Source organism: Cyprinus carpio, chromosome B12 (assembly GCF_018340385.1).
Source record: "Cyprinus carpio isolate SPL01 chromosome B12, ASM1834038v1, whole genome shotgun sequence".
NCBI lineage: Eukaryota > Metazoa > Chordata > Actinopteri > Cypriniformes > Cyprinidae > Cyprinus > Cyprinus carpio.
In genome coordinates this window covers 4,947,336-4,970,032 of record NC_056608.1, presented here as the reverse complement: position 1 = coordinate 4,970,032, position 22,697 = coordinate 4,947,336, and the positions used below count along the sequence as shown (strand labels likewise).

The following is a 22,697-nucleotide window of genomic DNA, read 5'->3' as shown; positions in this document are numbered from 1 at the left end:
TAGTGAATTAATCATTACATTGATCAGTGATGCTTAAATGACAAGTTAAACTGTAATCAATGCAAGGTTTTTTGTTAGTCAGTTGTAGCTGATACGTTTAGTGTTTGTTTGTCCTTCCAATTGCATCTTTGCATCTAACAGAATAGAAGAAAATGCTAGTGGTGTTTGATGGTAGAAAACTCTCTGCAAGTGTGTTGAATTGGTCTCTTTTCAATTCGCAAAGTCAAGAGCCCACACCAATGTTTCTATGATGTTTTGGCAATGTTAAAACAAGAGTGGGGCCCTTAAGGGCTTGTGGGGCCCCAGGAGCTCAGCGAACTTCTCCAAATCCTAAATCTTGTGAAAAAGGAGTGTGCTTAATTGTATTGATTGTGCACTAATATTGTGCCTAAAATATTAAAACATATATTATTTTACACATTATTTTAAGGTGTCCTTGTTATAGTGTAATTATACATTTAAGTACTGAGTAATATTAATTAACTACATATACTTACCATTTGATTAGGATTTGGCTTGCATGTAATTATGAATAATTTATTGTTATTATAATAGTAAGTATGTGTAGCGTGTAACAAGGACACCTTAAATTAAAGTGTTACCAAAAAATGTACTTGCAGATAATATAATATTAATGAAATATAAAATGAACGGCCACTTAATGGAACTTAAAGAAAGAATATTTCTTAACAAACTTAAGTGCACTTAAAAAGTGCACTTATTAATGATGTCAAATTAAAAGTTTTACTGTAACATTTTTTGTAGTGCTTCAAGTTACTTATATTTGATGTGTTGTCTAACATACTAAAGCACATGTAAAGTAGTTGAGTTGATTTTTAATCATAGTGTGTTATTTGAGATTGCATTTAAAGGTAGTATTTACACAATATACACTTTCAATAGAAATTACTGTACATTTAAGTAGAATTTAGTTTAACATAAATGCTCGACATTACGTTCAACTTTAACCATATTTCAAAGACAAGAGAAAGAATTATGAACTTGCATCATATTGGTTAAAAAGCTATTTTAAATATGAACTACAATACATTTTCATTTCATTGTAAAGAACATGCAATGAAGTGTCCAAATAACATTACATTCAATTTGTACACAAGTATATTATTTCAATAATAAGTGCTATTTTTAAAAAAATATGCACAAATGAGAAAAAACAAACAAACTCTTTGTAAGACAGAATACCATGAAGTTAACCAAAACAAAATGTCACAAGTCAGAACACGAATGGATCAATGAATCTGTCCTGCAGGACAGTATGGTTCATTCTTTTTCCCATGATTACAAGCCAGACAGGACCATTAAAACTAGATCATTTGCTTTAAATGCATCATTCCAAAATGTGACCACAGTGACATCACACTCCATAAAACCAAAGGCAAAACTAATCAGTCTGTCCACTCAGCATTTTATCAGTATGTGTCCCATCAGCGTCATCACAGGTGAAAGGTCCTGAAATCGAGGGCCTCTGAGTTCTCCAGTCAACATGCAAACAAAACCAATCCATCTAGCCTTGAATAAAGTCCAACTAGAACAGAAAACCAGGGTGTGACGGCTGGTCGAAGCCTGGCAGGCTGCCTGCGCATCTGCAGTTTGATCCCCATCCCTGTGCCTTGTGTCTGTCCTCCGCTTTTCCGAGTTACTGTCCTGATCTCAGACTGCGGAGATAGACCTGCTCCACAGCTGGGGGGTGAACCTAGCCGTCTATTTGCAGATGGAGTACCAGGACTCTGAGAATCTGTTTCAGTGGGTCTCCTCTGTGGCGGATCTCTACGCCACCTTCTTTGTGTTTTTCCCCATTAGGTTTCATCTGCGCAGAGACGTGGGTGTCGAACTCATCTGGGTGGCTGTGGTTGGGGACTGGCTAAACCTCGTACTGAAGTGGTGAGAAATTAATTGAAACAAATTGAAATGACTCAGAAATTGCTAATGAATTTCACAACTAACATTAAGTAATTGCAAGTAGCACATAGAATGAAACATGAAATTTTGAAAAATAAAGACTGAAATAGTATTTCCTTGTTTGTTTCATTTACAACTTTCAAAAAAACATTACAGTGTAATAAATTGGTGGATTATCAGAAATGTTATAAATTTAATATTGCAGCACAAAGAAAACAGAACACAATTTAAAATGTGACTTAAAAATGACTTAAATATGAATATCTTTAATATTAATAGAAATAACTAATTTTAATTGATAATTTAATTAATATTTTCAATAGTGAACAAATTTATTACATTACATGTAATTACATGTAAAAATTTATTTTGTGGTCAATTTAAGATTTTTTTTTGATGTTGTTTATGTGTTTTTAGTTAATGTTGTTTATTTTTTTATAGTAAATCCACAGTGTAATACATTGGTGAGTGTTCAGAGATATTATAAATTAAATATTGCACAAGGAAAACAATTTAATGATTTACAATGAATTAAATCATATTTACTTAATGAATAATAATGTCAATATTAATGTTTAAAATTAATAGAAATATCTTGATATTTCTGATAATGCACCATTTTCTTACACTGTAAAATAGATTTTTCAAGGTTAAGAAAATAATATTTCTCAAAAAAAAAAAAATAGGTTAAGTTAATATTACAATACAATAAACATGCATTATTTAAGTTATTATTATCAAAGTTTGAAGGAATTATTAAATCATGTTGTTTATTTAATATTGTGTTTTTATTTTATATTTTTATTTAAATGAATAATTGAAATGATTTTTAATGATGCATTTCTATATTATTTTAAGATATATTCATAGGGTGCTCTTCGGTGAGAGGCCGTACTGGTGGGTGCATGAGACTAAGTTTTATGGCCCTATAAAACGTCCTGAACTGCAGCAGTTCTCCATCACATGTGAAACTGGACCAGGTATATTACAATATTCATTGCAATATTTATTTCAAGCTTATTTGTTTGCTTGTTCATTCATTTTGGTAAGTAGTCATCATTGATCTGGTCATCATTGCTCAATAAAATAAAGACCAACTGAATGTACAAGACATCCCCTTCTAACTACTTTGAGTATATGCTGTGTATGAATTACAACTATATCTCCAAATAAAATCTGCTACTCTGTAAACTGGTGGTTATGCAATTTAAGCAAGGTTGCTGTTCTAATCTTTCATGTGGAAATGGATCTGCCTCTGGTTATCGTAGCGTGCCAGTTCAAGGGCTGCATCTAAACGAAGTCATACGTATTACTACTAATATTACACATGCTGGCGAGTATCCATTCATTCCTGACCTGAATTAGATCAATTAAAAAGGCTCATAAATTACCTGTCCTGAACTGATATTTTATCTTAATGGCTGCTGGTATTTTGCCTAAGCTGGTTTGTTGGTCTTATCTTGTTGAAGCTGGATTTAGCTGGTGTCCAAAATTCCTTCAAACCAGGCTGAGAAACCAGCAGACAAGTTTAGGCTCCTGAACAGATGGATCTCTAATCAAACAACATTTTCTTTCCCACACAATCAATGATTTGATTTATTTATTTATTTTTCCTTTTTTCATTGCTCTGTTTTCACCACACAAAACACCATGGGTTCTGCGGGTGTGGGGTATGTGATGGTTACAGCAGTGCTTTCCATTCTTGCTGAAAGAAAACTACCTCCTTTACGTTATAGATCAGTCTGAGACATCTGTGCCTGATCATCTGGGCTTAATGCTTTAATATCACACACCTGACAGTCATTTCTGCTTTCAGAGTTTTACAGCTAATGCTCTGGATGCTTCTGGGTTTGGTGGAGTTACTGGTGTGCATGTCTAGAGTCTCTGCCCAGTTCCCAGACCAGGTCATCAGTGGAGTTATTTCAGGTGGGCCTCTACTCTTTTTGTATGTGGGTCAGTGACATATGAGAGCGTTCACCATGCAGAAAAGGGAAAAATTGATTGAAAATCGAATTCTTCGAAATGCATTCATTGTATTTAATTTGGTTTGGAAAAACTTGTATACCATTTTCAAGAAAAGTTTCTTCAAACTTTCTTATATAAAAATGTAAAAAGTAAAAAATTAAATTGAGTACATGTTAGTGTACACATCTCATTATTTTCAGAAATTGGTATAATACATTTTTAACGTTGTGTAAATAAAAAGATATGTATTTTCTTTATACAAATATCAAGATTTTTTTTTTTTTTTCCAGGAGGTTGCACCACATGAAATGTTACAACCAGAATCAGTGTTTTTCTAGTATCATTGAGAGACTAATAATTATAGTTTTTTTTTTTTAGTTTCTAAACTATAACTCTCACCTGAATTTTTCTTAAATATTATGGAGCTGTTTTATCAAAATACTTTTCTTAGAAATAATAATACAGTATTTGGGGCTTTTTTTAGCCCCCAAGATATCAAATATACTTTTAATTCAGAAATTAAAAACATGCTCACCTGAAAAAGATTTGTTCTATGATTTACTTTAAATATGAAATTGCTAGTAAATTTCACAAATAATTACAAAAACAGCAAGTAACATTGAACATGTAAAAATATTTTAAGTAGACTGAAATAGTAATTTTGTCATGTAAAACAGTACAATAATCTTTGTTTATTTACAATTTAAAAAAAAAAAATACAGTGTATAAGATTCAAGCAATGTTATGTTTGAATTGTATTTTTATGTATTTCTGAATTAATTTATCCTGGAAAAAATAAGCATCACTATATTCACTTGATAGTGCATCTTTGCTTCATGCTGGATCAGGTGCTCTCGTAGCTGTTGGTCTTTTATTACCTGTTATAATTGTAGCAGAAATATTCTCCAGAGTGCAGTGGATCTAGAGCGCCGGTCTGAGGAAGAACATCAGCGTGACTGTGTTCCTGCTCTTCTTCCCCGTGGGTTTCTATGTGCTTCTGAAAGCCGTGGGTGTGGATCTGCTGTGGACATTGGCAAAGGCCCAGAAATGGTGCCTCAATCCAGATTGGGTCCTTTTGGACACCACCCCCTTCGCCAGCCTGCTGAGGAACATGGGCACTCTTTTTGGTCTGGGACTTGGCCTCCACTTGTCAGGCTACAGCGAAACAGCAGGCAGGAAACACAGCAGCGTCTCTTTCAGGACAGGATGTATTGGTGTGTCGCTGGTGTTGCTGCAGCTTCTGGACAAGTAACCAGTTACTTTTCTACTCTCTGTCATTCTGCAAGAGTGCTGTGGCTTTGGTGCTTCCCACTGCACTCATTCCTGGAGTCATATATTGGATGTTCATCAAAAAACAATCATGAAAAGGACATGTAGTGCAACAGTTGTACAAAACTGAAACATGCAGTCTTGTATTTTAACTGCTAATGCAGTGGTTCAGCAAACATTTTTGCAGTGCACTCTTTATAAAATACCTCAGATGGCATGTAAAGGATGGGTGGCTATAAAACTCTTGAACTTTTAGTTTGTTGTATACATTTTTTTAATCTCTTCTTATGTCCATTTAAAAGAGAGAGAGTGAGAAAATATATTTTAGAAATGTAGTTCTTTGAAATACATTTGTATTCATGTTGGTTTACAAAAACGTATTTTTATAACACTTTCAAGAAAATGGTCTCTTTAAAGTAAAGCAGTTTTGTTAAAATAATTGTAAAATAATTATAATTCATATAAAATAATAATAAATAAAATAATAATAAATAATAAAAAAAGACTTCTCCTACAGTGTGTCTTTTAAAAACAATATTGAATATGAAAAGTTGGTCTGCATTATGAAAGACAAATGTCCATGTTGGGGAAAATAAAATAATAATAATAATCATAATAATAATAGTAATAATAAAAACTAACATAACTTTTTAAAGTCTACCTCTTAGAAATGTACTCATTATATTTATGTTGGTAAGATAAATATTTATACCATTGTCAAGAAAAGTTTCTAATGACTGTAAATATGGCATGTGGTATAACAAATAAATAATAATAATAATAAAATAAAAATAAATAAAAAACATTTTATACCTTGAATACATGATGTGAATATACACATCTAAATATTTTCTTAATAATAATGATAATTTATACATTTTGGGGAGTTGCACCACATGACATTTTATAGCCTGAACTAACCTTGCCTTTTCATAAATGGTATTTTCCTAGTAATATTTGCGGAGGTTTATTGACCTTGACACACAGACATTTGACAGACAAAAGTTTTTAATCAATTTAGTTAAAATAACTGTGTCTTTCTTCTTTCAGACAAATCCAGTTGGAGTTATATAAAAAATTGTCTTTGAACTTTCAAGCTGTTTCATGGCACTCAACGGGTGTTGTAGTGCTTCAGTCAAAAAGAAGTGTAATAAAAAGCGCCCATTCACAAAAAAAAGTGTCTCACATGGCTCTGGGGGGGTGAACAAAGGCCTCCTTTAGTGAATCGATGTGTTTTTGTAAGAAACATATCCATATTCAAAATGTAATAATCAATTTAATCTAGATTGCGCTCACTGTGGTAAACGGAAGCAGTTCCGGGAGCATGTCCTATGAGTTCAGCGTTGCGCATGCCCCGGTGAGTCTCGTGAAAACCAATGTTTGTTAACAGGAGCAAAGGAAGCAGTTTCCTTACTTTAGCAAAGGAAAACCACTTGGGTTATATTGAAATCCTCTGACGTTTTTCTTTACAAATCCTCATTTTGTACTTCTAATTCGTGATCGTTGTTTTGTTTTGATTCGGTTTGCATTTCCGCATGCGTCATTTCTGAGCAGCACATGCACAAAGCTGACCTCATACATCATTCCCCCGGAACTGCTTCTGTTTACAACAGTGAGTGCAAGCTAGATTAAATTGATTATTATGTTTTAAATATGGTTATTTTTCTTACAAAAACACATTGATTCGCTGCAGGAGGCCTTTGTTCACCCCCCAGAGCCGTGTGAGACACTTTTTTTATGGATGGGTGCTTTTTATTTCACGTCTTTTGGACTGAAGCAATGCAACACCCGCTGACTGGCATTAAACCACTTGAAAGATCAAAGATTATTTTTTATATAACTCCGACTGGATTCGTCTGAGAGAAGAAAGTCATATACACCTAGGATGACTTGAGGGTGAGTAATTTATGGACTCATTTTCATTTTTGGGTGAACTAACCCTTTAATGAGACTTTTCCCCATAGAGTATATCTTTTAGAAACATTTGATCATTGGTCTACATTATGAGACACAAATCAATTGTGAAAGTTTCAAGATGTTTGTCCTCATGAATATAACCTGACTATGATGAGTTTATGTGGCTGTAATAATCTCTTTAACAGATCTTTCCAAGAGTTGAGCTTGTTGTTGGCAAGCCTTTAGATTACGGCACCTCCCAGCATATCTTGTTATCTGTGAATGGTTTTAAAGGCGGCTGTTCCATTCACTAACTAACTTTCTTTCACATCTTCTGTTCAAAGGTCCCTCGGTCATGCTCTGTACATATGGTTGTCTTCTGTACATTGTTCTGGGGATTATATTATAGGGATCCTTCAGCTCAAAACGTATAGTTTATGTAAAAGGTACAGCACCGTTCATCTATTTGGAGCTATACATTAATATATACCAAAAACTTCCTTTAGACAAACAAACACATTTTTCAGATTAGATTTGATCTATTTCTTACAAATGGATATTTTAAAATCATAAACACAAACAATTTTTAAAAACTACCCATAAGGATGATATCCAGGCCATTTTGATTCATTATTGCAACATTCGGTTTTTCTTAAAAAATGTGTTTGCATTTGTTGGATTGGATATATATCCAATATGTTTCAATTGTGTTACTTTATATATTTAGATTATAAGTGCCTACATGCATTCATAAACATAAGATATCTCTTGGCATCTTTTTATGACTTTAATTATGGAATATTATCTCTAGGATAGACATTTTTTTTGTTATCTGTTACCAGTCAGAATGAATCTTTCAGATTCACTTACTACTTTAACTGCACATGATGTTGCATACTGAAATTATAAATGTTTGGAGTGTAGAGACAGTGTTTGTTTCTGGTTCACTCATACATTTCAAACTTATCACCAAAACCTCTGTTAATTTTTTCCAGTTCCAATGTGTCCAGGTGCAGTGGCTTTTTTTTTTTTTTTTCAAATGTATCAATAAACGTTTACTGGAGTATATTTTACAAGACAATACTATTTAAGTCTTAAAAGAATGAATGTTTAATTCAATGTTTGTAATTATTTGTGCAATTTAATAGTCATTTTTGAATGAAAGTGTTTTAAAGTATATCCGACACTATTTTTTTTCACTATTTTTTTTTCTATGTGTGTGAAAATGAAATTGCATTTTATTTGTATTTGGGTTTTGGTTTTTTATTATTTTTATTTAGAACACAAATGTTTTCTTTGCATTGTTTAAAATGTTTACATTCATAATAAAAAAAAATTATCATGCACAGTTTTTTGTTTTTTTCTGAAAAACATCCATATTGATTAATTCTCTCTTCTGAGGACTGCTTTTAAATATTAACTGGTGTTGCCTACTTTTCTCTAACCTCTTTTATACAGTACATTTAAATTTTGTTCTTCTGTAAGGGTTCATGAGGGGCGTAGTTGGCCAAAGTTCAGAACATTTTGGTCTGGAGAATCTGTCCGGCCCGTTACATCACAGACTGCACAAACACCCTTATCACTGTTTTTCACTCCTTACTGAAGGTTACAGGTTAGACGTGTGCTACATAGCACTGTTCTGTCCCAAACAATGCACCAGTTGCTTCTCCGTTGGCCATTGGCTTTAAAAACAAATATAAATAAATAAATGTATTTTTTATTATTAATAAATAAATAAATAAATAAAGAGTAGATTAAGTTAAAGTTCAGTTTTATTTCTAAAGCACTTTTACAAGACAATACAAGAGCCACATTGCAACATATTAAAAGATGAAGGAGAAGAGACAGGGTTTTAAGATATGACTTGAACTCAGATAAAGCTGAAGCTGTTCTAATGTGAACTGGTTAGTTGCTCCAGAGGGTGGGACCAGCCACTTCAAAGGCTCTGGATCCCCTGGTCTTTAAGTGAGTTCTAGGGATCTGGAGGAGAAAGTTGCCCTCTGATCTTAGTCCCCTCGCCAGAGTGTAGGGATAGAGTAAATCAGACAAATCTTGATGTGTTTGTTAGTTGTCTGGATGTGAAAGTTTAAGTTTGATTCGATAGTGAATTGGCATCCAATGCAATGATATTAAGAAGACTGACAGCTGAAGGTCTGGAATTCATGGCACCTTTCATTAGCAAAGGCTCGCCCATGAGGCCAATTGACCGACATGTCAAACAACCAATCACAGTTCATTTCGTTCAGAGTCACGTTTCGGGGCGTGGAAATGTCGCCACAATAAAAGTAACACAATAACGGTGTAAAACTCTCAGACGAATTTAAAAGATTCTATACCCCGGACTTTAAATATTTCACATACTTTTGAAAATCCAGTGTTTAGCTGATCCTGATAAGCGCTCGTCGTCACAGTTGCAAACACTACGGCTTTCTTCTTTCGTGAGGGGGTTTGGCATCATGGCATCTTTGTTTACGGACAGAACGTTAAAGAATGCAACACACACATCTCCCGGAAATCCTGTAGAGTTCAACCAATCCGATGACGACTTTGACACTCCTGAAGTGTTTCCACTTTTGTTTCCCATATGCATCAGACATTTAGCCAACGGTCAGTGGGCGTGATGTCTGAGACTTGCCGTATGTTCAGAGGGACCGAAGACAAAAACTTCAGTTTTATGTGTGTTCAAGCAAAGAAAATGTTTGTAGTAGTGGTTAAAGCAAAAATTCTTGCATTGTTTGCACCCTCATGTCATGGTAAACCTGTAAAACTTTATTTCTTCTGTCAGATGGTGAGAGGTACTTACATGCACCCTTGTGAAAAAGAAGTAGCCTACACATTAGCATACTAAGAAAAAAGAATATACTTTAAAGGAATATGCTTAAGTGTGAACTGAATGTAATGGTTTCATGTTATTTACAATTCAATGAATATGTATGTTTAAATTTATATTAAATGCAATTAGTCGAACTTTAAAGTGCTTTTGTAATCCATATATGTAGGACCTCAGTACACCTTTATATTTAATTTCATAATTACATCTATTGTTTTTTTTTTGTTTTTTTTTAATATGTTTAGTCTACTGCCCAATGTTATATTAAACTAAAATATGCTTTAATGTCAATCCTACTGAAACGCAGGTATGTCATGTATTTTAATTTATTTGTAATTGCACATTTCTAATGAGTAAGTTGCAATTTAGAATTTTGAAATGAATAAATATCAAATAACAGCTTTAGTATTTCCACAAAATATTAAGCAGCAAAAACAGCTTTTAACATTGATAATAATAAGAACCGTTATTAATAACTGAGCATCAGGAATAATCAATCAGCAAATCAGCATATTAGAGTGATTTCTGAAGGATCATGTGACACTGAAGATTGGCTTAATGATGCTAAAAATTTAGCTTTGCATCACAGGAATAAATTACATTTTAAAATATATTCAAATAGAAAATAGTTATTTCAAACTTTAATAATATTTCACAATATTACTGTTTTAACTCTATTTTTGATCAAATAAATGCTGCCTTGATAATTAAAAACATTAAATATCATAATGTTTCCAAATTATTTGAAAAGTACTGTAGAACTTTTGATTTTATATTAAGAATGTTAAGAAACAAGTGTATTTGCTTTAAGTACACTTAAGTTGCCTTTCGTTTTGTACAGTACAGTAAGTACAGTATTTAAAAATATACTTTTAAGATTTAAAGTGCACTACTTTTTTTCACAAGTGCACATTTAAAACAATTAAGCACACTTCTTTCTTTTCTTGATCAACATATTCTTCCTCACTAACACTCATTACAGTGCTGAGGAGAACTATGGGGGACATCTAATTTTTAGTGAATAACAACTTTAAACACATAGATATTGTTTTACTTCAGACGACTTAGACTTAGAATATAGTGCAAAAGTTGTGTTTGCTGCTTTCATGCTACTTTTAAGGTGGCTTTGTGTCCTTAAAAGCTTCATTCACTGTTCATTGTACTGTAAATGTATTTAAAAGCATGACCAGCATATTCTTCCAAATATCTTCTTTGTATTCCATAGAAGGAAGAAAGTCATTCAGGTTTGGAATGACACGGCAGAATTTAAAAATGCTGCAAGAAATCACGATACACTCGCACTGTAATCATATGATATTTTGCTTCCACCTCAGCAATCATTCCCTCCTTATCGTTTTTTATCACTATAGTACAGAGTCTTGAGTGGGTCTCTTCCTCTTCGTACACACTGATAAACAAGATTTGGCCAATGGACTTCTGCATGTACAATGATACCAAGAGTCTGTTAAAGAGAGGTAAGGTTAATGACTGCTTGACCTGTTTTCCGCTCTGTTGCATGAATGATCTATAATAATATGGCAAAGGCTTTTACAGACACACAGGTCCATTTGGCATAAGTCGGGGTGTCACCTTTGCCAGCTGACATAGTTGAACAAGGATGGCACAATACTGCTGCATAAAAAGACTTGAGCAATTTTTGTCCTCACAGACCTGCCCTGCTGTGCTTGCAGGAGCACAGGCAATATATTGCATGTTTTTGAATTTGGAGGGGGGGCTTACCAGTGGATCATCTGCAGTGACTGGGTGCCATCAGAATGAGAGTCTAAAAAGCTGAGAAAAACATCACAATATTTCTGAAGTAATCCAGAAAACTGCAGTCCAGCAGCATCTTGTGAGGCGAAAAGCTGTGTGTTTACAATAAATAAATTCATCATAAGACATTTTAACTTTAAACCATAAATTCCAGCTAAACTACCAGTTCTCTATTTAAAAAAAAAAAAGTTTTCTCATCTGAATCAGGAGAGAAATATGCATAGATCAAACACTGTTACATGTGAAAACAGAACAAAACAGTTCTAAACAAATATGTTGGTGGATTTTGATGTGAGAAAACAAGAGGGGATGGAATTTTTCACTATAGAGGAGTGGTGCAGATTACTTGTGGATTATTGTGATGTTTTTAGTTGTTTGGACTCTCATTCTGACGGCACCCATTCACTGCATAGGATCTATTGTTGTGCAAATGTAAAGCTACATCTCTCAAAATCTATTCTTATGCAAGAAACCAGCTTGTACATCTTGGATAGCCTGAGGGTGAGCAATTTTCTAAAACAAAATAAATTTTGAGGTGAACTATTCCTTTTTACATATTTTACAAGATAATGATAATAATAATTTGATAAATATAACATTTTATAATTCTGTTTTTAAAACTATTTTTAAATGTGTCTTATGGGTCCAGTTACTTCTTTAGATAAGCGTTGTATGAACCTTAAATAAACAAACACATATGAAAAATACCACTGTATCACAGATTTTGAACTCTTTAATGTAGAAAACACATACATATACAGCATATGAAAAACGTAAACAATTTCTTTAGTTGGATTTTTAAAATCACAAAGAGAAAATACACATCTAATTTTGTTTCTGACAAAGCAAGGATGATTTGTTTTGCAAGGAAATAAATAAAATCTAAATAAAATAAAATAAGATTAAAAAAGACAGTTTCATATTACATCCATGTCATACATATAAGTCTAGCTCACAATGTCCGTGGCAGTATATTGCTAATTTATCAGGCCAATGTGAATTGGCTTTTACTGCACATATAACATTTAAGAAAACTGTAATGGCTCATCTGGGGCATTGGTGCTCACTCAGTCACTCTGTAAAGAAGAAAAGTTGTCATGTCATGACCTCAAAACTGAAATGAAATAACTAAAGACTGCATAACCATGTGATACTGTTTCAGGAACTTACAAGATCGTCCAGGTCATCCATGGCAGGAGGCTCTCCTTTGTTCTTCATTTCATTAAGCATCTGCGTTTCAAAAGAGTTATTATATTTTACATTTAAAAAAAAATAGTTTATTACCTCAACATGCCACAATATCCTGTGTCAGTGCAGAAAATGATAACAGGTGTTGCATCACCCACTTCAAACAGATGAAGTGACTTACATCCACAAAATCTTCATATTCTGCCATGCCCTCTTCCTCTTCATGTTCCCAGTCCCTCCAGTTATCAAAGTCTACTAACAGCCATGCGGGCTGAAAAGACCAGGAAAAAATGACCAGAGCACAATAGATAGAGCGATAGATAGAACGATAGATAGAACGATAGATAGAACGATAGATAGACAGATAGATAGATAGATAGATAGATAGATAGATAGATAGATAGATAGATAGATAGATAGATAGATAGATAGATAGATAGAAAGAACGATAGATAGATAGATAGATAGATAGATAGATAGATAGATAGATAGATAGATAGATAGATAGATAGATAGAACGATAGAACGATAGATCGATAGATAGATCGATAGATAGATCGATAGATAGAATGATAGAATGATAGATCGATAGATAGAATGATAGATATATAGATAGATAGATAGATAGAACGATAGATAGAACGATAGATAGAACGATAGATAGAGCGATAGAACGATAGAACGATAGATAGAACGATAGATAGATAGATAGATAGATAGATAGATAGATAGATAGATAGATAGATAGATAGATAGATAGATAGATAGATAGATAGATAGATAGATAGATAGATAGATAGATAGATAGAAAGAACGCTAGAAAGGACGATAGAACAATAGATAGAACGATAGATAGATAGATAGATAGATAGATAGATAGATAGATAGATAGATAGATAGATAGATAGATAGATAGATAGATAGATAGATAGATAGATTAGATAGATAGATAGATAGATAGATAGAAAGAACGATAGATAGAAAGAATGATAGAAAGAACGATAGATAGAAAGAATGATAGAAAGAACGATAGAACGAACGATAGAACGATAGATAGATAGATAGATAGATAGATAGATAGATAGATAGATAGATAGATAGATAGATAGAAAGATAGAAAGAATGATAGAAAGAATGATAGATAGAATGATAGATAGAAAGATAGATAGATAGATAGATAGATAGATAGATAGAAAGAACGATAGATAGAAAGAATGATAGAAAGAACGATAGAACGATAGATAGAACGATAGAACGATAGAACGATAGATAGATAGATAGATAGATAGATAGATAGATAGATAGATAGATAGATCGATAGATAGATAGATAGATAGATAGATAGATAGATTGTTAGTTTTTGCCAATTTTAGATAGATAGATAGATAGATAGATAGATAGATAGATAGATAGATAGATACCTTTGCAAGATCTTTCTGGAGTCGAGGCCATGCCACATTTTCCTTCACTTTTCTTATCAAGAGATTAATTGTTCGGTCAAAGACTTTCTCCCTTGAATCCTAAAAGACCATTATTAACAAAGCTGTTTAAAACTTTGAAATGTCAAGACATTTAGCATCATTTCACACCATTTCATGAATCATGATGTATCATCACAACAAAATAAGAATTTAATATTTCTTCTGTTGGTTACCTCCAATAAAACACAATAACAGGTTTAAAAGTGTATGTTATATGTCATCGAAATTTACATATGCACACATACTACAAACTTCAGGGTTCAAATCACAAACCGAACGGTAAAATACTTACAGCTTTAAATACTTTTGTCATACAAAATTCAATCTCATTGTAGATATTGTTGTCATCTACGTCTTTACAGCTGAAAAATAGGGAAATATTATATATTTTACACATTTGCTTACTTGTTTCTAAACACATTATTTAGCAGATGTTATTAGATAATGTATTCAGCTAAGTAAAGCCCCCCATCGGAGAGTGGTGTTTTTATATCTGCAAGATCTTAATGGAGCTCCCAATTATGTTTCATTCAAGTTTTGTCTCAGATATTCTAAACTCTTTTGTTTGTTTTTCTTGAGTTCATATTGAGTAAATCTGAGGACAAGATCTCTCCAGACAAGTGAAAACTAGTAAAAGATTCTTTTGAAACTAATTTCCTATATGGGATATTACTGAGATACACTGAATTAATCAAATATATTTGATATAATAAATATAGGAAATAATTTTCTTACCTTAAAATAACTTTTGTGTCCTGGATATCTACTTGAACATCTTTGGGGTTTTGAACCACAAAGTTGATAGTCACATATTTTTTTTCCGTCGTACCACAGCGTTTCTGGCTGGTTGACTAAAGAAATGAAAAGAACCAGTTTAGACAAAATATGTCTCATTAGGTCACAGACTTCTGCATCACTGTCTGATCTAAAGTAAATAAAATAAATATCTGAGTCTAAGTGCAGAGTTCATTGCAAAAATGATTCAAAGACATCAGCATGCGACTTCTTCCATTTCAGACAAGCCCTCGTGTTCACACCTACCAGTTCTCTGGTCTCACAATCTTTGGCATTTTGACTTCTCGTGGAGTTGTTCTTGTAGTTTCCTGTGTAAATGTTTAAACAGTTAACAGATTATGTGGTTTTCTTTTTACTTTTAAAAAGAAGACCTACTTTTATAGAAGAGAGATTCTGGGCCTGGAGAGAGCTCAGTGTAATGTCTGTGGCTGTCTGAGTGGAGGGCTCTATTTTTAGGATGGACGGTATCAGCTGCTGGAGAGGAGCATACCACTTCACCCCCTGCTCTTTCCATTTAAAGGTGGTGGTGGAACATTCAGGAAAATCACTGTAGTTTTCTAACCCTCACCCTCCAACCTTTCACACCTCCTGCCCTGAGGAGGAGGGTGAGAATCTGCCAGAGAAACAGATGCGAACCTCAACAAAATGTTTACTTGAGCTTAAAAAAGAGTCAAAACACATTTCAGTTTGATAAACTGTACACAGATTTTTGTCTTACAGATCAAATCTTACAGGTGAAGTTGAAAGTCTGAAATCACCATAAAGTCATTAAATTATTTGCATATAGGGTTATTCTTATCACAAACGAGTTTTTTTGTTTGTTTTTTTTGAGGTTATGTAATTTTGAAGGATTCTGGGGTTTCCCGTAGTTCATGTTACTGAAACCAGTTTCATGCATGTCATTAATAATGGCCTCACTGCAAATATTTAATGTGTCTGCAGCGCCATCTGTAGATTTGTGTAGCCTTTATGTCGATATTTTGCAATGTGGAACCAAATTCAAACACACAAAGTTACGTCTTTATTATGATCTTAACACATTTAAATAAATGACTTATTTCATGAGAACATAAAGAAACATGGATGTAAAAATTATAAATGATCTTTAAAAAATACATTATTTGAAAACAAATAGCAATCATTTTAACTTGTGCATATATTATCGAGCTAGTATAATAAATTAACCACATACAACATTACGTTTGAAATGTCTGAAACTCATTTTCAAACATCTTTTCAAAAGGTTTTTGTACACACAACTTGGCAACAACAACATATATTTGCATTTGAACAATAGGATCGTCTGCATAAAACAAATAATAATAAAAAAACAAGATTCAGTACTGAATATATGAGTATATGAGCATTACTCAGAGCAAGTCCAAAATTATTTCTAAAATGACTGCCCTCGCGTTACTCGGCGCCGCCATGTTTTTCGTCCTCACGTCACTTCCGCTTTGGTTCGGTGTGGCGCGAGTCGCGAGAGAGTGAACAATCGGCGAGAACAGACACACAGAAACTTATACAATACACAGTTGCCGCATTGTATCAATATAGCAGAAAACAAACATATCTGTTTGCAAATTGACAGATTTGTGAACAGTACAGCGGTTGGATTCATCGAAGAGAACATGCGGAGAAAGGTGAGAGAAAATGCGAGAATTGGTGTCAGTAACCCAGTCGCCTCAGCGCGGGCTAAACTGCTAGCTCAGTGTTTTTATGTACATGTTTAGACAAATATAGTGTAGTTTCTTTGACAATATTTAGGTTATTTATCAGCAGTATTAGCAGCTGCACATTTTATCACATGAAAACCATCGAAGTTGCTCTGAAATAGTTTGTTTTCAAGCTGATAATAAGCCAGTTGACTTAACGCTAGCGGTTTGGCTTTAGTGGAGGATGTAACCACAACCCAGATTGTATAATAGCGAAATGTTTCTGTTTGCTTTTTTACGCTAGATGTATGTTTTTTTTACCATATTTATGTATTGTTTATGGCATCTTTAATTATAATATTTAGTCTGACTTGTGTAGACGTGCAGAGTGATAGGACTGTTTACACCCTTTTTGCAGAGAACAGCAGCAGGCGTGTAGTTTTCCGACCGGACTGCTGATTCTGATGACTCTGGAGATCACGAGAAGACCGACAGCTCCCACAGTGAAGCCAATCAGCCGCAATAACACCCCTTCTGACCCGAGCATCAATGCGCCTGAGCCAGAGCTCTCAAGGTAGAAACCACACAGCTGATATGTTGGCACCCGTCATACAGTTGGTCAGTAGATAGATTTTAGGCTTGATGATTTTCTTCAAAGTGCCAGTTTTGTCCAAAACACTTCAGAAACACTCCAGGTTCTCTCTGATGCGCAATTGGATAAAGTATGTGTTAAGGTAACACACCTTCAAAGAGCACATTGTTTTAACTATATGACATTTATGCCTGCAAAATTTCACTATTGTACTTTACTGCAGCTAACAATTATTTTTTTGATTCTTTAATTAATCAAAAAAATAAATTCTAATTTTTATTTCTAGTAATTCATTCAAAAATTTTGGAGCTGAAATAATAAACATGAATATATCCTGTATATTTTGAAAAAAAATAAAAATAATAATAATAATAATGGAGGCATCAAGAAAACTTCTGTAGTTAAATCAGAATATAAATCCTAATTTATTTCCTGTAATTTATTCCAAAAATTTGGAGTCTATAAAAATAAACATGAATATATCCTGGTACATTTTGAAAAAAAAATAAAATAAAAATAAAATATATATAATGTGTGTATGTGTGTATATACACTTCACAATGTAAATTGCAGTAAGCTTTTCAGTTTTCTTTTAGAATGTAAAACAAATCAAATGGAACCTCTCAAAAAAAAGAAGGCATATTTTGAGAGCAGCGAGTAAACTTAAATCCTTAACGATGAACATAAAGGAGGAAAATGCAGAAACTAAGTGTTAACTGGCTTGAGAGACTATATTCTTCAAGGTCACATATATTCTTTAACATAACATATACTGTCGTGATTTATTGTGTGCTCTATTATTCATCGAAAGTTACTGTTTTTGTATAAAAAAATCCCCTACTGCCAGGCTTTTATGCTTTTCTGTTTGACCCACTTTTACACGTTTATAAGGTGGTTTTATTTCTTTCTTCACCTAGACGCAACCACCGGATGTGAAACAAGCAGCTGAGAGAGACGAGTCTCCCCCCCAGGACACCCACAGGAAATGCCCCCTCACTTGACTGATCTGACATTGACACATCCAGCCCCAATGCATCCCACGAATGAGAAGTGTGACTAAAGACCAAAAGACTCTGGCAGTGATCCCTCCCATCGTCCAAAACGCCGCCGCTTTCACGAGAGCTACAACTTCAATATGAAGTGCCCACACCTGGTGCAATTCTCTAGGTAATTGCTCTTCAGATTAATTTTTCCTTTTTTGCATCTGCGTAATAATAAAATTCAGTGCTAATGGTTTACAAGGGCTTAATTGGAAAAAACAATGCTCACAGTTTTATAAAACGTTTCATGTTTGAATGGATCGTTTATAAGCAGGCTTAAGGCTAAAATCTGGTATATTTTTTCTGTGGTGTTTCTTTTGTACAGGACATTTAACAGGGAAACATGAGTGCGACATTTCGCTATATCAGGATGCCCTCCTCTAACCATAACTAACCGCTCCAGCAGATGAGTGCCAGGGGCTTTAAAGCCCAAAGTATACTTTTGCTTGTCTGCGTTTATTTTCTATTACTTTTGTTTTGAATATTTCTTGCATGGTAGGACCTTTGACAGTTAAAAAAATAATTTTGGTCGGCCACTTATTGCAGTTGTTATTTATTAGCAGGGGCATGTGTTGGTTTGTCCCTTTTCTGTATTGTTTAGCACTTTCTTTGTTGTTTTATCTTTTGCGTGCTTGTCATCCTATCAGGTGAACAGCCATTGAGCGTGTAGAAACAAGAGGAAGAGCGCAGTCAGGGGCAGAAACGAGGAGAACAGACATGCGCTACTCTGACATCAGGTTCCAAACAGATGTTCGCATCAACACTAAACAAAAATGACACAAGTGTGTTGATGCTTAAGTGCGTGCATGCTTGTTGTCCCAAAAAGACACAACTTATGTAAAGGCTTTACCATCAGCCGTGTGGCGCCTTCTATTTTTTAAAATTGAGTTATGATTGGTTGTAAGTTATTCATTCTGTGGTAACCGACAGTTGTAGGTTATGACTCGTGAGCTATCCATAAAGAGATTTATCTGGACGAAACTATGGACGTTTTTGTAAAAGCGGTGGTGTAATATTTCCATTTGCCTTTGGGCTCTTGATCACAGGCACCAACTCAAAGACAAGGTTCGAAGCTAAAAGAGAAGGTCTTAGAGATTAGGAAGAGTAGGGATTCCGGACTGACAAATTTCGCACTGACAAGACCAAAAAAGAAAAGGTACATGGTAGATACTATGTCCTCTGAGTGATATATATTATCTATCTATATATATATGTAAAAAAATAATTGGTTATCTGTCCACTTAAAGAATGTTACAGGTGCCATTAATAATTTAATATCTATTCTCGGTGGTGTTATTAATGATGTTTATATATGTTGCTCCATCTACGTCTGTTCTTTTTTGATGTGTCCAGGAGCACAGACAGGACACATGGACCACTCGTGAACCACTGCTTGGAAACATCACCCATTGATTAGATCTAGATCTCTTCATGGAAAGCTCAGGCCCGTGCCGCAGATGAATCTGGTAGGAACACTTATATGAGGGACATGTATGAAATCAATGTGCTGGTTTTCATAACAGACAGTCATTTTGATTTTGAAACCCTGTTAAACATTTTCCGGAGATTGTTGGGAGTTAAGGACACACAGTTTAAAAAAGTGGTCATATTTAAATGATAATTAGGACAGAAAAAAACACAATATTATCATATTTCCAAAAGACGTGTCGCCAAATTAATATCAGCCATTTCTTCTAAAGACCAAGGAGATGAGTGGTCATGGTGAAACATCAAAACATTTATTATCTTTGAAAAGCCCTAAATGTGCTCTGTACAGTTAAAACGGTGACATGTATATTGTTCACTGGTACTGGGATGAAATTAATTGAAATTAAAGGAGATTTTTGGTTTATACTGCCGCAGTCCTAGTTTTTATGTGTTATTTTGGCTTTATGTAGAAGTTTGGATGTTAGGTTTTGTTTTTGCAATGAGAAATTCGTCTGCATGGTCATATCACAGAGGCAGTAACATGAATCAAGACCATCCTGTTTTGCCGTTATGAGCTGACACTTGGTACCATTCTCCTTACCCTGAGGAATACGCCCGTCTGGGGCGTCTGTACATCTGTGAGTTCTGCCTCAAGTATATGAAGAGTCAGACTATTCTGCGCAGACACATGGTATGAAATCAAACTTCCCTTAATAATCTCTGTTATGATTGCATGTCTAAACATTTAGTACTGGCTAAATCTGTTTGGAAATTAAGTCAAATGTGACATGTTGTCATGATCTATGCAGGCTAAATGTGTGTGGAAACACCCTCCTGGTGATGAAGTCTACAGAAAGGGTGCCATCTCTGTGTTTGAGGTTGATGGGAAAAAGAACAAGGTGGGCATTGGATGTTAATGTACTCCTTTTTTTGTGGATGTATGAATGCAAAGTTTTGGAGGTGTGCGTTGCTTTGTGGCATGGACTGTTTTCTGTCTTATATCCTATTCTAAGATGTTGATGAGTTTGTTTGATAAACGTATGAAATGTGTTCTTCTCCGCCTTAACAGATCTATCGCCAGAACCTCTGTTTGCTGGCCAAGCTGTTTCTGGACCATAAAACACTCTACTAATGATGTGGAGCCTTTCCTGTTTTATGTCATGACTGAAGCTGATAACACAGGCTGTCACCTGGTGGGATATTTCTCAAAGGTAATTAGCTGCTTGAGGCTACATGTTGTGAATTAAATGATCACAAAAACATAAGCACCAAACTGTCAACTAGTGATGTCAGAGATTAATCAACAATCGATTAATTGTCAAGAAGAGATGCAGTCGATTAAAGTTATTCATGGGCAATTTAGCAATTTAATTTAGGGCTGCATGCAGCTCATGTGCAAAACATCTGCAAGCGGATGTGAGTGATGCTGACGGGTCTGGCTCTTTGCCGAAAATAATTCAGTAACATACAAATTATGCTTTTAATAAGATGCAAACATAAAAAAAACATTACAACATAAACAATACAAATCTCATTGTATTGAAATGTTGTAATCAAGTCATGTTTAATTATAATTTTCCAAGATTATTGTTTCATATCGGACTTGGCGCTTGCTGCGGACATGAGCAGGACAGATATATATATATATATATACAAATACATACACACATACTAGGGATGGGAATTTCAGGCAAAAATATTACAAGATCTGGTATTATTCGAACCCGCACCCCTCCCCCGCATGCGCACACATGCGGGTGGTTTATTCCTTTTGTAATCCAAGCGAGAGGACATGTAAACACTTGATAGGATTGAAAACCAAAACTAGAAAGTACTGTGCATGTGCAGTGACGTAAAAATAGCGTTATGACGTATGACGCATGGAACGAGCTGTTCTTCCTGGTGAATAAAGTGTCATAAATGAGTGTCCCATCATTATAAAACTCCCCTCAGCGTCTGTGAAGTGGAGCAGCTGGCGTCCACCAGTCCTTGTTTAAGACTGTCTTACACAGACGACTGGTTTTGGGTGCAGGAAGGGGCACTTTTACTGCTTTATAATGTAAGCAGCACAGCACAACGGTTCATGTGCTGGTCGCTGCCTAATTAGGGACCGCGGTAGATAAATATCAAGTGTGCTTTTAAAAACAGTATGTGACAACAGCGGAAAACTGTATATTCATGCAGTGTCCGCATGTCAAAAGAGTAAATCCGATCAGAAGCTTGTGACATATAAACACGCATATCAACCTGATCATTTTATTTAGTCTTCATGTAAACACTACGTTCAGATTCATCAATCAGAATGAATTCATTCCGATGGAAGCAAAAAGTGTCCATGTAAAGGTACTTAGTGTGTTGTCTTTTTATTTTTTGCACTGTTAAGGTTAAAGATTAATCGATTGTTCATTTAAATGACAATCAGTCATGGAAATGATCAAAAATTGACATTGCATTTAATGCCAGTGTCCCACAAACCAATTTTGTGACTGATTTTCAAAAGCTTCTTTTTATGTAGTTATTGGAGAATCAAAGGGTGTGTGCCAGAGATGTTCACAAGTCTTTAACTTGGAGTCTGAGTCAAGTCTGAAGTCTTTATCGCTGGAGTCTGAGTCAAGTCTCGAGTCTTTGGGCACAAGTCCGAGTCGAGTCTTAATTCATTTAACGGCTTGGCTAAAAAAATCCTATTCAGAATCATCATGTATATACCGTAATTCCTCAAATAAAAACTGGTAGTCAAATAAACGCCGGGCCTCTGATAGTGGCCGGGGGCGTGGTCAACACGGACAAATAAAGGCCGATCTTAAATAAAGGCTGGGGAAAATTTGTGTGGATAATCTCCTAAGTGCCTTTCATATAATGTGCATT

General features: G+C 34.4%; 1 protein-coding gene, 1 long non-coding RNA gene and 2 pseudogenes across 2 annotated transcripts; 2 read left to right on the top strand and 2 right to left on the bottom strand.

Moving 5' to 3' along the window:
- Positions 1-820: 820 nt before the first annotated feature.
- LOC122139143 lies at positions 821-4,890 on the bottom strand. The gene is made up of 2 exons (XR_006156015.1): positions 4,764-4,890; positions 821-1,894 (listed from the first exon to the last, which is right to left on the bottom strand). It is a non-coding gene; the product is annotated as an uncharacterized LOC122139143 (long non-coding RNA).
- LOC109072464 lies at positions 2,907-5,409 on the top strand (annotated as a pseudogene).
- A 6,963-nt stretch (positions 5,410-12,372) lies between these two features.
- LOC109091300 (putative protein PTGES3L) lies at positions 12,373-16,547 on the bottom strand. The gene is given in 9 exon segments (XM_042734711.1): positions 12,373-12,729; positions 12,824-12,883; positions 13,023-13,112; positions 14,263-14,361; positions 14,615-14,684; positions 15,058-15,143; positions 15,145-15,173; positions 15,680-15,730; positions 16,535-16,547. Coding segments are annotated over 9 exon segments (507 nt in total). The 3' UTR covers positions 12,373-12,720.
- A 201-nt stretch (positions 16,548-16,748) lies between these two features.
- LOC122139030 overlaps positions 16,749-22,697 on the top strand; it is a 28,196-nt pseudogene continuing 22,247 nt past the window's right edge.